We start from the raw sequence: 15694 nt of genomic DNA, 5'->3' as shown, positions 1-15694 counted from the left end.
TTGAGACAAGGTCTCCCTGTAGCCCCAGCTGTCCTGGAACTCACTATGTAGACCAGGCCGGCCTTGAACTCACAGAGATTCTCCTGCCTTTGCCTTCTGAGTGCTGGGATTAAAGGCATGTGCCACCATACCCAGCATTATTTTGTTATATTTATTTATATTTATGTGTGTTTCTGTGTATATGGGTACCCACATGTATATGGGTACCCACAAAGGCCAGAACAGGACATCAGATCTCCTGGAGCTGGAGTTATAGGTGGCTGTAAGCCTCCTGACTTGGGTTTTGGGAACCAAACTTGTATCCTCTGTAAGTGGATGTTCTATAAGTGCTCCTAACTGCTGAGCTATCTTTCCAGCTAAGTATAGGTTTGTGCACATACCCCCACACGGACACAAATGCATATACATAATTCAAATTTTAAAAATCTCTAAACAAAACCAGGGCTGGAGAGATGGCTCAGCAGTTAAGAACACTGACTGCTCTTGCAGGGGACCTGGGTTCGATTCCCAGCACCCACATGGTGGCTACAAACCATCCTTAACTCCAGGTCCAGGGGACTCTGATGCCCTCTTCTGATCTCCATGGCATTGCACGACATGCAGGCAATACACTCATACACATAAAAATAATAAATAAAATATATTTAAAAAAAACCTTTTGCTGGGCATGGTGGCACAGCCTTCAGTCCCAGTACTCAGGAAGCACTCAATGAGTTCCAGGCCAGCTGGAGCTATTGGAAGACCCTGTTTCAAAACAAACAAACAACAACAACAACAACAACAACAAAAAACCTTTTGGGATGGGCATGGTGGCATACTCCTGTATCCTAGCACTTGAGAGGCTGAAGCAGAAGGATCCTGAGTTTGAAGTTAGCTTGGGCTACAGAGCAAGTCTCAACAAATAAACAAACCCACCTACCACCCTCAACAAATTTTGGGCTAGGGGAATAGCTCAGTTGATAGAGTGCTTGCCTAGCATGCATGAAGCCCAGGGTTCCCTCTCTAGCACCACATAAGCTGAGCACAGTGGTTCATTCCTGTAATTCCAGCACTTGGGAGGTGGAAGCAGGAGGATCAGAAGTTCAAGATCATCCTCAGCTACATATATAAGGGCAGCTTGGGTTACATGAGCTCCTAGCTCAAAAAAAAAAAAGGAGAGAGAGGAGAAAAATTCTTTATTTCATCCCAATTTTTAACTTACATAAAGAACTATATAATCAAAATATATGTCTAAAGAACTGTTTTCTATTTATTTATTTTTTGAGTTTTCAAGGCCATGTTACATAGCACAAGCTGGGCTGAATTCACTGTGTAGCCTAAGCTGGTCTCAAACTTCTTCTCAGCTCCTAGATGCTGAGATTATAGGCATGTGCCACCATACATGACTCTCAAAAGCTTTTTTAATACTCTGTTTAAAAAAATGAAACAAGGGGCTGGAGAGATGGTTCAGAGGTTAAGAGCACTGACTGCTCTTGTAGAGGACTCAGGTTTGATTCCCAGCACCACATGGTGGCTAACAACCATCCTTAACTTCAGTTCCAGAAGTCAGTGCTCTCTTCTGTCCTCTGTGGGCACTGCATGACACAGGTACATTTACATACATGCAGACAAAACACTCATAAAAACATCCAAAAAACAAAACAAAACTCTATTTTAAACCTTTTTTTTTTTTCCCTAATTGAGGTCTGACATCATCAATAGCATCGTGTGAGTGGTGTGTTACCAGTGTGATGTTGATTTTTTGCTCTTACCTATACCATTGTACTATTAAAACTTTGTTTTATTAGTGTCTCTTCCATGAAGTGCTAAATGTAGTAATTTTGTTTGTTTTCAAGAGATTCCAGAGAGTGGCATGATGCCAGGAACCATCATGGTGACTGAAGAAGAACTTAGTAGGTGTATTGACGATGTGTTTAAGGTTAGTACTTCAGGTCACTAATGTTCTTAGTTAATATTTATACTTGAGTCATATGAATGTATGCGTGTATTTTTTTTTTTTTTTTTTTTTTTTGACTCAGGGTCTCACTATGTAACCCTGGTTGGCCTCAAACTCACTATGTAGACCAGGCTGGCCTCAAACTCACAGAGATCCACTTACCTCTGTTTCCTGAGTGCTGGGATTAAAGACATGTGCCACTATGCCTGGCTTATACTTAAGTCTTTTGCAGATCTTTTATTTGGAGGTCCTGGGCATTGAACATAAGCCTCATGCTAGGCAAGCATTCTACTACTGATCTGTAATTCTAACTTTTAACAAGTACTTCAAGAATTGGAATGGTGGGGGCTGGAGAGATGGCTCAGCAGTTAAGAGCTTTGGCTGCTCTTGCAGAGGACCTGGGTTCGATTCCCAGCACATGGTTTCTAACAATCATCCATAACTCCAATCCCAGGGGATCTGATGCCCTCTTCTGTCCTCTGTGGGCACTGTACTACATGACATGGGTATATTTACATGCAGGCATAACACTTATACACATAAAATAAAATAAAAAAATAAAAATGAATTGGAATGAAAGGCTGGGGAGGTGGCTCAGCTGTTAAGAGTACTGACTGTTCTTGCAGAGGACCTGGGTTCAATTTCCTAGCACCCATACAGTAGCTAACAACTGTCCCTAACTCCAGTTGCAGGGTATATGATGCCCTCTTCTGGATTCTGTGGCCATTATACACATGTGGTGCACTTAACATACTTGCAGGCAAAACATTCATACATATAAAATAAAAATAATTTCATGACTTGAAAAAAAAAAAAATAGAGCCAGGCACGATGGCTTTCACCTTTAATCCCACTGCTAGGGAGGCAGGGGCAGGCAGAATCTCTGAATTCATGGCCAGTCTGGTGTATATAATGAATTGGAGGCCTGCCAGGGCTACATAGTGAGATATGGAGTATTAGACTTGAAAAGTACTGCTGGGTAGAGATAGGAAAAACTGTAAAGTTTGGTACAAAACCCTCCTACTATTTCTTGTAAATCACTAAAATAAGTTTAGAGGAAAAAGAGCATGGTTAATGTAGACTGTAATCCCAACACTTCAGAAGTAGAGGCAGGGGCATCATGAGTTTGAGGACAGACTAGACTACTTAGTGAAACCCTGTCTCTAAAAGAATTAAAAATAGGCAGCGAGCGAAGAAAGAAAGCACAAGAGATTTTTTTTCCTAGCAGAGGAATTAGCCTCTGGAAAATAGAGAGATCCGGAAATAATAAATCCTGTCATTTATCCTGTTCTTGTCCTCAAAAAGAAAGGATTCTCCTCATAGTTCAGTACCAGTTGGGGGGAATTTAAAACCTCCCAGTAAGGCATGTGAACTGTCAGTTTGCACTGAATTTCTGCCCCCAAGACCAGCACTGTGGGGAAGGGAGAATCATTGCCGAAGGTAATTGCTCTCTGTAAGGTTTTGGCAGCCCAGCTGTAGTTGGAAAACAGAGGAAATGTGTATGCTGAAGGAAAATGCTAAACACTGTGTAAAATTTAGCAACAAAGGGTGTGTTGTCTTTATTATCCTTCTGCTAATACTAAATTATAGCGTACAGTTCACTCGAAGGAAATGAGGACGACATCTGGGAACCGCAAATCCATCCAAGCACTCAATGGCCAACAAGAGGCTGTTTAGTTTTCGAGAGGCATCTGGGAATGTTTCCAGCTGTTTTTCTCTCTTTTCCTTCTGTTAACAGAGTTATTGAGATAAAATTCACACAGTATACAGTGCACTCATTCAAAGTGTACCGTTCAGGGCTGTGCAACCATCATCACTGTCTAATTTTAACGAAGCTTTGCATCATTAGCCATCATTCCTCTCTCCCCTGCCTTTAGCCCTCAGCAACCACAAGTCTACATTCTACCTCTATAGACTTAGATTTCACTTAAAGCAAACCATATGGTATGCGGTCTTAGCAAGAGCCTCCTCACCACCTAGACACGATCGCCTACCCACATAGAGCATAGGCTAGCCTTGATTTTAAAGTCCTCCTGCCCAATCCCCTCAAGTGCTGGGATTATAGGTATTATAATTTGATCCTTTATTTTGTCTTCTACTCTCTCATCTTGATTATTCCTTTTTTAAAATATAAAATAATTTTTAGTAATTATTTCAATGTCTTTGTCTTGTAATCTGCCATCTCTTTTTGGAAGGATCCATCGTATTGATTTTTCTGATCATGAGTTCTACCTTTTGCTTCTTTGCATGTCTGTAAATTTTTATGTTTTTGAGATATTCACATACCATAAACTTATTTTTTGTTTGTTTGTTTGGTTTGGTGGTGCTGGGGTTGGAAACCAGGATCTTGTACATACTAATCAACTTCTGTATCTCTGAGCTACCAGCACCAAAATTCATCTTTGTTTTTGGTTTTGTTTTTTAGACAGGGTCTTGCTAAGTAGCTCAGGTGGCCTTAAACTTAACCCTTTATCCTCTGCTTCAGCCTCCTAAGTGCTGGGATTATAGGCTGTGCCACCACACTTGATATTTCCTTCATATGGGCTAGGCATGTACTACCAAACTGATTTATACTTTATTTAAAGGGCAGGGATTGCGTACTAGAAATATTTCCTTCTGAAAGCATTTGTACACAAACACAAACACACACACACACACACACACTATGATATTTAAAGATTAAGCTCTCACCTCTTTGATTTTTAAAATGCTACCTATACCTCTAGTTCTATATATGAGTTTTATGTGGGAGCAAGGAAAGACTTTTCTACACTTGTACCTCTTATACATAGTGGGGTGCTTTGGTTATAAGAGCCCCGGTGGACCTGGTGGAACATTCTCAGTGGCTATGCAGTGCTAGATACTCACTTGTAGTTCATCTGCATGAATAATTCTCATTTCTATGTGGTCTGGGATTTACATTTTGTCTAAGCCCCAAAGGGGCTATGCAGCAACTCAGGAAACAGTTCTGTTGCTCCCTGACTTTGAATATCTGTGGATCAATCCTTCCAGTACTTAAATTCTTCTGTCTTTCTCAGTATGAGAGGGGTAATTGAGTGTTTCTTGGCTTGAGGAGATGAAGGGGGCCTAGACTCTTTAGGATAAGAGACAGCATTTATGTATTTACTTATATAGATACAGTTTCATTATGTAGGCCTGGCTGGCCAGGAAATTGTGGTGTAGACCCGGCTGACCTCGAATTCACAGAGCTCTACCTGCCTCTGCCTCCCAAGTGCTGGGATAAAAGGCATACACCACCACACCTGGCCTTATTGATTTATTGACTGATTGATTGAATTATGAGTATATGTGTGTGTCTGTATGGGGATATGTGCAGGTGTCACGTGAGTGCAGGTATTCGTGGGTGGGTCCCCTAGATCTGGAGTCACAGTAGTTGTGACCCATCATGATGGTGCTGAAAACTGAACTCAGTCCTTTGGAAGAGCAATATGCACTCTTAACCTCCTAAGCCATCTCTCCAGCCCTATAGTACTTTTTATTTGGGCATTTTCTTGGTCTTTAGGAGACTGGCTGCATTCTCACATGAGGGAAAGTGTTTTTATATAGTAGTATTTACAGTATTTGCCCAAGGCTTCTGAAAAGCAGAACAAATATTTGAGTAGGAAGATTGGAAGGTACTTGGTTATAATTTCTCACTTCCTCTTATCTCTGTTTCCAGATTCAGAGAATCTTGACTTCAATTATCCAAGTGTTTTTTCTGTCTAATGTAGCAAAGGACAGAGACACTGTGAGTTTGGGGCCAGCTTGGTCTGCATAGTGAGTTCCAGCCAACCAGGGCTACATAGTAAGACACTGTCTCAAAAAAAAGTATGTGTTGTGTTTGTGTGTGTGTGTATGTGTGTGTGTGTGTGTGTGTGTGTGTGTGTGTGTGTGTGTGTGTGTGTGTGTGTGTGTGTCTGTGGCTTGCCTTAAAGTCCTGATTCTCCTGTTTCCCCTCCCAAGTTCTGTACAGGAATATGCCACCATATCTGTTTTTTAAATCATCCTGGATTATTTATAACAATGTAAATGCTATGTAAACAGTTGTTCAATTCTGTTATTTAAGGGATAATGACAAGTAAAAATATCTGTGCATATTTGGCACTTAATGCAGTTTTCTTCCTTATTTCAGTCTGTATTAGGTTGAAACCACAGAGATACAACCCATGGATATGGCGTACTGATTGTCTTTCTTTCTTTTTTTTCTTTTTGTTTAGATTTTTTTTTTTTGCGGGCGGGGGGCAGTTCTTTTTGAGACAGGGTCTCCCTGTAGCCACATCTGGCCTGGATTTGCTATATAGAGCAGGCTGCCCTTGTACTTGCAGAGACCCGCCTGCCTCTGCCTCCCAAGTGTCTTTAGACTTTTTAAAAAATACTTTATTTATTATTTTTATTTTATGTGTATGTGTGTATTGCCTGTGTGTAGGTAAGTGCACCCATGTCATGCGATGCCTGCAGAGGACAGAAGAGGCTGTCGGATCCCCTGGAAGTAGAGTTATGGACAGTTGTTAGCTGCTATGTGGGTGCTGGGATTCGAACCTGGGTCTTCTGCAAGAACAACCAGTGTTCTTAACCGCTAAGCCATCTCTCTATCCCCTAGATTTATTTTTATTCTGTGTATATAGGAGTGTTTTGCTTATATCTATGTGCACTATGTACATGTACATGCAGTGCCCTAGGAGTCCAGAAGAGGGCATCAGATCTCCTAGAACTGGAGTTACAGGCAGTTGTGAGTTCTCATGTGGGTACTGGGAAATGAACCCAAGTCCTCTACAAGAGCACCCAGTGCTCTTAACCACTGAGTCATCTCTCTAGCCCCTTTCCCCTTTTAAAAGATTTATTTATTTACTTACTTATTTTTTGTTTTTTTGAGATAGGACCAGGTTGGCCTTGATCTCATAGAGATCCACTTGCCTCTGCCTCCTGAGTGCTGGAATTAAAGGTATGTGCTATCACTCCCAGCTTTATTTTTATTTTATGTGTGTATTTGCCTACATATAGGTATGTGCACCATATCCATGCCTGATGCCCTCAGAGGCCAGAAGAGGGCTTTATCCCCTGGAACTGGAGTTACAGACAGTTGTGAGCCACCATTTGGGTGCTGGGGACTGAACCTGAGTCCTCTGTAAGAGCAGCAAATTCTTTTAATAGTTGAGTCATCTCCTCCTCCTTTTTTTTTCTGTTTTGAGACAGGGTCTTGCTATGCAGTCCAAGCTGGCCTCCAACTCCCTGTCCTCCAGCCTCAGCTGGTTATATTTTTAAAAAGCTTTAGCTTCATACCAAAGTTAAGAAAGAAGTACAGAGTTCCCCTATACTTCACCTCCTGCCCTACTAGCTATGTTCCTTACCAGAGTAATACATCTCTTACAACTGATGAACCTACACTGTTCCAAAGCCTACCGTTTACATTAGAATTCACTCCTGATATTGTATATTTATGGGCTTTCATAAATTAACCTTTGATTTTATAGAAAAGAAAGAAAATCCAAAAGATTATTTAAAGGGACTTCTTCCAAATCTCACAGTGAGTGAATAATCTGTAGTAATCTGTGTGTGTGTGTGTGTGTGTGTGTGTGTGTGTGTGTGTGTGTGTGTGCGCGCACGCACACTTGTGTTTAGAGCCTGGATATTTGCACATGGTGCAATTTTAAGACTTTTAAAGGCTTTCTAGGGAAAAGTTTTTCCCTTTCTCACTTTGGCCTCTTCCTAAAGGCAGTTCTTTCTGGAAATTTCCACCCTTAACTGAACTGTGAACTTGAATAAGCAGAGGATCCACAGAAGCATCCTTCAAAGCTTTGGGAGTTACAGATGTTCAATTTTCAGTTCTGACTTTTTGGTGTTGTGTTGTAGAAAGTACCAGGACCTCTGAGCTAGACATTTGCAGTTTGCAGTCTGACAACAGGAGGACTTACAGATAGCTGTAGGTGACTTATTTACTATTTGAACTGTAGGAATGAAATAAGGTAATTCTTGTTTGTTGAGATGTGATCTCATGTAGCCCAGGCTGGCCTCAGCCTCCCTGGATAGCTGAGGCTGGCTTCAGATTCCCTATGTAGCCAAACTTCTTCCTGCCTCTACTTCTCAAGTGCTGGGATTATAGGCTTGTGCCCCCAAGCCTGGTAAAATAAGGGAACTTTTGATAGGTTCATAGCATACTGTAGCACATAAGTGCTCAAAAAGCTGTCAGTTCTTTTTTGGCTCAAAGAAACTCTTTAAAAAAAGACTGTTTTAAGCAGTATGTTCTGAAAGTATGCGCAGTGCAAAGTACTTGCTATATTAGGTAACCAGACTTGTTCTTTTTCTTCTCATGTCTTAATTAAACTCTGCAAGCACATTGGAAGTTCTAGAACACTCCAAAGGATCACTAGAACTATCTGAAGGATCACTGTAATGTAGTAGAGGGCAGCATTGACTAGTTTATTTTTTAATAGGTAAAGTCAAGTTAACAGTCTGTGCTAAATTTCAACATTTTGTTCAGTCAGTTTGATTCTATTTGATTCTGAATAGTACCATCATGATTGTATTAAAATGAAGCCACACATTAGGGAAATAATTTCATTTATTGTATCAGAAATAATTATAAAAGCATAAAACTAAATCTAACATTTGCGTGGAGCTATGCATTTACAAAATACTTTGACCATAAATTATTATAATTGGCCCTTATGCCAAAAGCTTAATCCTATATAATACATGCAAAAGCCAAGACTGCAGGGCTGGAGTGGTAGCTCAGTAGTTAAGAACAGAGGACCCAGGTTCAGTTCTCAGTACCCACATGGTAGCTCACAACTGTCTATAACTCCAGTTCCAGGGGATCTGATGCCCTTTCCTGGCCCCTGCAGGCATCAAACATGCACACAGTGCACATAATGTACATGAAGATAAAGTCATACATAACAATTTAAAAAGCCCAAATTGAGAGATTTAAATGTCTTTGGAGCTGGGAGTGTAGCAGGTGGGAAGTCCTGGGTGTGATAACCAGTATCACATCAAAAGAAACAGCATTGCCATGGTGGTACCAGGTTGTGGTACCTTTAGGAAGCAGAGACAGGAGGATTGCTGTGAGTTCAAGGCCATCCTGGGCTGTGCAGTGAGTACAAGGCCAGCCAGGAATACATGGCAAGACCCTGCCTCAAAAAAGCCAGAAACACAGGGCTGGAAAGATGATTCAGTGGTTAAGCGTGCAGTACTGCTTTTCCAGAAGTCCTGAGTTCAATTCTTAGCACCCACATCAGGTGGCTCCTAACTACCATAACTCTAGCTACTGGAACTCTGACTCCCTGTTCTGGTGTTCATGGGCACACTCACACACGGTAGACACATACATATAGACACATAAAAATAAAGATTTTAAAGGCCCAAATCAAGCAAACTAACTTCCCAAAAATGTCTTATCCATATTTATTCAATGTACAATTTTGGGCAGAGTAAAAATTCACACCAAGTTTCCTCACTCCCATCTCCCTTCCGAGGACTCTTCAGCAACTGCAGTGGTTGCTGTGGGGCAGTGCTCAGACTTTGGTGACAGGATGCCTTTCTGTTTTGTTTCATTTTGTTTTCTCTGAAACAAACACATTGTTATTTTTAATACATGTGACTTTTTTTTACCATTTTTTCTTTCTCTTGCATTCTAAAATTCTAACAAATCCTCCCAGACATTATATCCATCAGAAACAGAAACAAATCAACTAATATAAAATCGCACCTTCTATTGTTCAGTAGGTTTTCCCTTCTATGGTTGAAGTTCTGTAATCCTCTTCAGTTAATTAGCAGTGACTGAGTAGTCTCTAGCTATGGATTTGATAAAAAGAGAGGACCGAGAATGTGGCTAAATTACTAGAGTGCTTGTCTAGCATGTGCAAAGCCCTGGGTTTGATCCCCAACACAGGACATAAATTGAGTGTGGAGGCACATGCCCATAATCCCAGCACTGGTGCAGTAGACACGGGAAGATCAGAAGTTTAAGGTCATCTTCAGCTACATAGTGAATTAGAGGCCAGCCTGGGGGTCTCAGAGGGCAGGTGAAAAAGAAAAAAAACCACCTAATCAACTGTCCTAGTTTCTTTCTATTGATATAGTAAAACACTGATCAATTTGGAATGGCTGGAGAAATGGCTTAGTGGTTAGGTGCACTGGCTATCTTACAGAGGACCCAGGTTCAGTTCCCAGCACCCACATGGTGGTTAACTGTCTAACTCTAGTTTCAAGGGATTCGACTCCTTCTTCTGGCCTCTGCAGGTATGGTGTGCTTACATACATGCAGGCAAAATACCATACACATAAAATAACAAATAAATCAAAGATTGTTTTAAAAGTTTGGGTTTATTTAGCTTACACATCATCACTGAAGGAAGCTAGGGCAGGAACTCCTGCATGAACCTGGAGGCAAGAGCTGAAGCAGAGATCATGGAGGAACACTGCTTATTAGCTTGCTGTCCCTGATTTGCTCAGCTGCCTTTCTTAAGCAGCCCAGGCCCATCAGCCCAGGACAATACTGCTCTCCCACAGTCTCTCTCCCAGTATAGACACCTGGGCCTGTCTATACCAATTGGTAATTAAGAAGATGTCCACAGTCACAGACCAGTCTGATCTTGGAAATTCTTCAGTTGAGGTTCCCTCTTCCCAGGTGACTCTAGGTTTGTGTTGACAACTGAAACTAACTGTGACACCAGTGAAACCACAACCAGAGAAAGATATAAGGCATTATAACTTCTCCAGAACAATAGAACTTTCAAGAAAATAAAGATCAGGCTCCCTCGCTCACCATTTTTATCTAGCCAGGCTCAAGACTGTGTACCAGTACCTGCTGAATGCCAGGTGCTTTGCCAGGTCTACAGGTACAGGAATGACTAAGAACCAACACCTGCCTTCAAGGACGTCCTAGGCAGGCAAAGAGTGGCTGTAATGTGGCCTACACTAAGGAGTGTTCAGAATATGAATACGGCAGTCCTCTGAACCTAGATGAAAGGATGAAAGATTACGAGACTTAACCACAAATACCTTATCTCATGGCCAGATTTGTGAACAAAAGCTGTGATGATGTCAGAGGAAAACAGAAATCTGAGAGGGACAAAGAAATCCCCAGGCTGCCACCAGGGTCACTGGTACTAGTCTATATCCTCATCCAATAGTCCAATCTTTGAGCCAGTGTGGTTTTCATAGTTCCACACTGGCCTCTAATTTTTGTCCCTTGGTGCTTCTGACTAGAATAACCACAGGTAGACATAGAAGGTCAACTTCCCTTTGAGGCACTCTGTCACTCCTCAGGGTTTTATCTAATCCAAACAATTAAAAAGCTACTTCCAGAGCCTATCTGTGCAATTTTGTTTAGTGATCCCTACTTCCGTAAATACTCTTCAGTAACCAGGAAACCTTTACCAACTTCAGCATTCCATCTTTAAAGTGGTAACATTAGGATTGATAGGCAACCTTTATCTACCACAGAATTTCATCTTTAAAGTGCTAACATCAGGGCTGATAGAGGAACAGAAAACATGTTAGAAATTTGTTCTGCCTTGTCAAATTGAAAGTTCAGATGTTCCAATTTTATATGAAGGATGGTTCTTTCTTTTTTTTTTTTTTCCCCATTCCCAATTTAGACTTACCTCTTATAAAAAGAAGGTTGGAGAGATGCTTAATAGTTAAGAATGCTTATTCCTTTATCAGAGGACTGGAGTTAAGATTCCAATACCCACATGGGATGGCTCACAAACAGCCATAACTTCAGTTCCCAGGGATCCGACATCCTCTTTTGGCTTCACCCACTGTCCTAGTTTGTTTCTCCATTGCTGTGACAAAACACTCTGACTACTACCAACTTGGGGAGGAAAGGCTTTATTCAGCTTACATCTCTCAGGTCACAGTTCATTAGGGAGCCCAAGCTACCACTCAGGGCAGGAACCTGGAGGCAGTAGCCCCAGCAGACCTGGAACTCGCTATGTAGACCAGGCTGGCCTTGAACTCAAAGAGATCTGGCTGGCTCTGCCCCCCAAGTACTGGGACTAAAGGCGTGCGCTACCACACCTGGCTAAAATATATCAATTTTAAAAAGAAACCTAATACTATGCTCCTTAAGAACATTTTGACCTCAGGTAGAAATAGACATGAAGTATTAGAGTGTGTTTCAGAACTTGAATTCCCCTCCCACATCTCCTCCAAGTAAACAAGGACAATCCAACTCCTCCCTGCCTCAACATATGCACACAAAGAGCCTGCACATAAACACAGCCCCCCCCAAATTCCAGTGCTCTATTCCCAGATTTCAGTAGGGAAGAAAGCTTGGGGCTATTTTTTTTTTTGTATTTTTTTTTTCCTTTTTCTTTGGTGCTGGGGATTGAACTTAGGGCCTTGTGCATGTTTAGTACTACCTACTCCACCACTGAGCTATACCCTTATTGTGTCATGACCCCTTCCCCTCTGGTTGAGACCAGTTCTCATTTTGTTGGCTAGGCTTGCCTAGAACTCTATGGCCCAAGCTGCTTCTAACTCGGGATCATTCTGCCTCTACCTCCTAAGAGCTGGGATTATAAGGGTATACCACCCCGTTTGCCTCCCTCTCCTCCCCCAACTTTTTTGTTGTTTGTCTTTTTGAGACAGGGTCTCCCTGTAGCCCCAGCTGTCCTGGAACTCACTATGTAGACCAGGCTGGCCTTGAACTCACAGAGATCTGCCTGCTTCTGCCTCCCAAGTGCTGGGACTACAGGCATGCACCACCACACCCAGATTTTATTATTTTTTTTTATGTGTACGAGTGTATTACCTGCATGTAGGTAGGTGCACTTGTGTTGTGCAATGCCCTCAGAGGTCAGAAGAGGGCATCAGATCCCCTGGAACTGGAGTTACAGATGGTTGTTAGCCACCATGTGGGTGCTGGGAATCAAACCTGGGTCCTCTACAAGAGCAGTCAGTGCTCTTAACCACTGAGCCATCTCTCCAGCCCCCCAACCGCTTTTTAATGGCAAATGTACATAGCATAAAAGTTATTTGAGCCGGGCATGTTGGCGCATGCCTTCAATCCCAGCACTAGGGAGGCAGAGACAGGCGGATCTCTGTGAGTTCAAGGCCAGCCTGGTCTACATAGTGAGTTCCAGGACAGCTGGGGCTACAGGGAGACCCTCCCTCAAAAAAAAAAAAAAAAAAGTTATTTGAAAGTGTACCATTCAGTGGCACTAAATTCATTTACGGTCTTTCCCAACCATCACTCCTGTCTAATGGCAGAACTTTTTCATGACCACAAATAGAAATTTTGTGTTTATTAAGCAGTCATTCCCTGTCTCCCTGTCCCAGACTGACTCCCTAAGGATTGTGATGAGCTTTATGTCAGGCAGATTTGAATTCATCCTGGAGCTGCCCATTGTTCCTAGTGTGTATCTACTCAGCTCACTCCTGCGAACCCTTGGAGGATCTATTGTACGCTTCATTCTTGACTAGAAGAGCAATGCTTGGTAGTTACTGTTTGCTTTATAAAGCCAGTGACAAGCTGAGTGCATAGGTGTGCACTTCGAAGTCCATTTACTCAAGAGACAGGCAGGGGGATTGTGGGTTGGAGACCAACTAGGATGATGTAGCAAGTTATTAAAGATATTAAAAAAAAACATGAAAAAACTATAATCAATAGGCATGGTGGTGGCACATGCCTTTAATCCTAGTACTTGGGAGGCAGCAGCAGGAGGCTTTCTGTGAGTTTCAGGTCAGCTGGGGCTACAGGAAGACCCTATTTCAAAAAAAGACCAAACAACAACAAATCAGTAACCATGGTGGTGGGGGGGAGGCTTTAAATTGTGAGCTGTTGTGTTCAAATTGCTAATCTATTCTGATAAGTGTTAAACTAGGGAGCTTAACCTTGACTCATTGCTTAGGAAATAATTAAATTAGTGAATTAAATTAGTGAACTGTGAAACATAAAGCAGGTGTATGAAAAAGAGAACATGATCTGGGTGTTTTAATATATGCTGTTAGGGCCAGCGAGATGGCTCACTGGGAAAAGGCACTTGCCACAAAATCTGACCACCTGAGTTCAATTCCCCAACCTCACATGGTAGAAGGGGAGAACTGACTCCTGCAGGTTGTCCTCTGATCCCCATACGAATTCCACAGACAGACAGACAGACAGACAGACACACACACACACACACACACACACACACACACACAGAGTAAATAAAATGTAATTTAAAAATTAACAATTACTGCTGCCTGCCTTTCATCTCCAACATCCAGTTTGGTCTTAGGATACATCACAGTCCTTACAGAAGACAAAAGAAACTGGATTTTGATTGTTGTTTCTAGATCAGTTTAAAACTTGTGACAAACAGAAGTATTTCCAAGAAGGAAATTTAAAGGATATAGATTCAGACTCGATACAAGAAAGAATTTACTATTGATGTTGGGAGAGAGGGGACAGTCATGTGTGTATCTAGCACAGGCCATTTGAATTCTTTGAGATATCATAGAAAATTCATTTATCAACCTGAGACAAAAGGGGACATTATCTTTAAATCTTTCTACTTAGATAAAAAATACAGGTTTTTTGGGGGGGGGGCCTGGAGAGATGGCTCAGCGGTTAAGAGCATTGGTTGTCTTGCAGAAGACCTGGGTTCAAATCCCAGCACCCACATGGCAGCTAACAACTGTTCATAACTCCAGTCCCAGGGGATCTGACAGCCTCTGCTGTCCGCCGCGGGCATTGCACAACACGAGTGCGCTTACCTACATGCAGGCAATACACACATACACATAAAAAAAAAAACATAAAGTTTTTGTATTCCTATTATTCTTTATGGCCCTTGCCTCTGTCTAGTGACTGTTTATTGTCTGCCTTCCCCTTCAAAGCAGACTGCTCACCACTGTGTTCACAGTATTGTAAGGCTGCCTTGTGTTTTAACTGGCACCTAGTACAAAATTGCTTAATCATTATGTAAAATAAACAATAAGTACGTATAAATAGCTGTACAGCTTTTCTTTTTCTCTAATTGTAAAAGTACTTGTTCCTTATTGGAAGTTAAGAGAAGAGAATGTTTAAATTGGGGAGACGTTTATCAACAAAACCATATATCCCCTAAGAAGTGTGCTTCACTGAGGCCATGTTGAAGTTCAAGCTCAGTGGTAGAGCACGTGTTTGGCATGACTGAGACCCTGGGTTCAATCCAGCACTGCAAAAAACAACAGAATGGCATTCTCAAACCAATAAATAATGGAGATTCACTGCATTTGGCTTTTTCGGGTTTTGTACAGAAGATGCTGGCAAGGAAGAGTGGCCCCAGAGGGATTATTCCCGAGAACACAGGATCCAGAGCCAGACAATAAGTCCTTACGTTATCTGGGAGATCTTGCTTACCTCCTGTAGTTGGTGATACCATAATTAGGCCTGCATATTACCTCTGAACACTGCCTTACAAGGCACTTGGTGTAGCTCAGTTTATGGAGATTAGATCATGTACAGGAAGCTGGCTCTTTAGTTATCAGGCTCCACAGAGGAGACGTGAGGATTGTGGAAAATTAGGGTTCATTTGAAGGGATGGGGTCTGCTGGAAAACAGAGCTTTTTCCAGCCTGTGCGGGTGACCGTTTCTCATAAACAGTATTGATTCCTACCTCAGTACTCTATAAATAAGGATCTCTCTGAATTTTCCTTTCCTCGTCATTAAATAGAGCTGCTAAAACTAACTTTGGAGGATTTTTTTTTTGGATACTGGGTTTCTTTGTGCAGTCTTGGCTGGCCCTGGAACTCTCTAAGTAGACCAGGCTGACCTTGAACTCA

The 15694-nt window shown here is 41.8% G+C and overlaps 1 protein-coding gene across 3 annotated transcripts in view; it reads left to right on the top strand.

Moving 5' to 3' along the window:
* Tango6 (transport and golgi organization 6 homolog) overlaps positions 1–15694 on the top strand; it is a 188060-nt gene that overhangs the window by 25968 nt on the left and 146398 nt on the right. For all 3 annotated transcript variants that reach the window (XM_008833924.3, XM_029563885.1, XM_029563886.1), the window contains exon 7: positions 1836–1918. In XM_008833924.3, coding sequence (XP_008832146.1) covers positions 1836–1918 — 83 coding nt within the window. The remainder of the gene's footprint in view (positions 1–1835; positions 1919–15694) is intronic.

Source organism: Nannospalax galili, unplaced genomic scaffold (genome assembly GCF_000622305.1).
Source record: "Nannospalax galili isolate Female #2095 unplaced genomic scaffold, S.galili_v1.0 scaffold410, whole genome shotgun sequence".
Lineage (NCBI taxonomy): Eukaryota > Metazoa > Chordata > Mammalia > Rodentia > Spalacidae > Nannospalax > Nannospalax galili.
The sequence above is the reverse complement of the archived record's forward strand: the minus strand, read 5'-3'. Positions and strand labels throughout refer to the sequence as shown.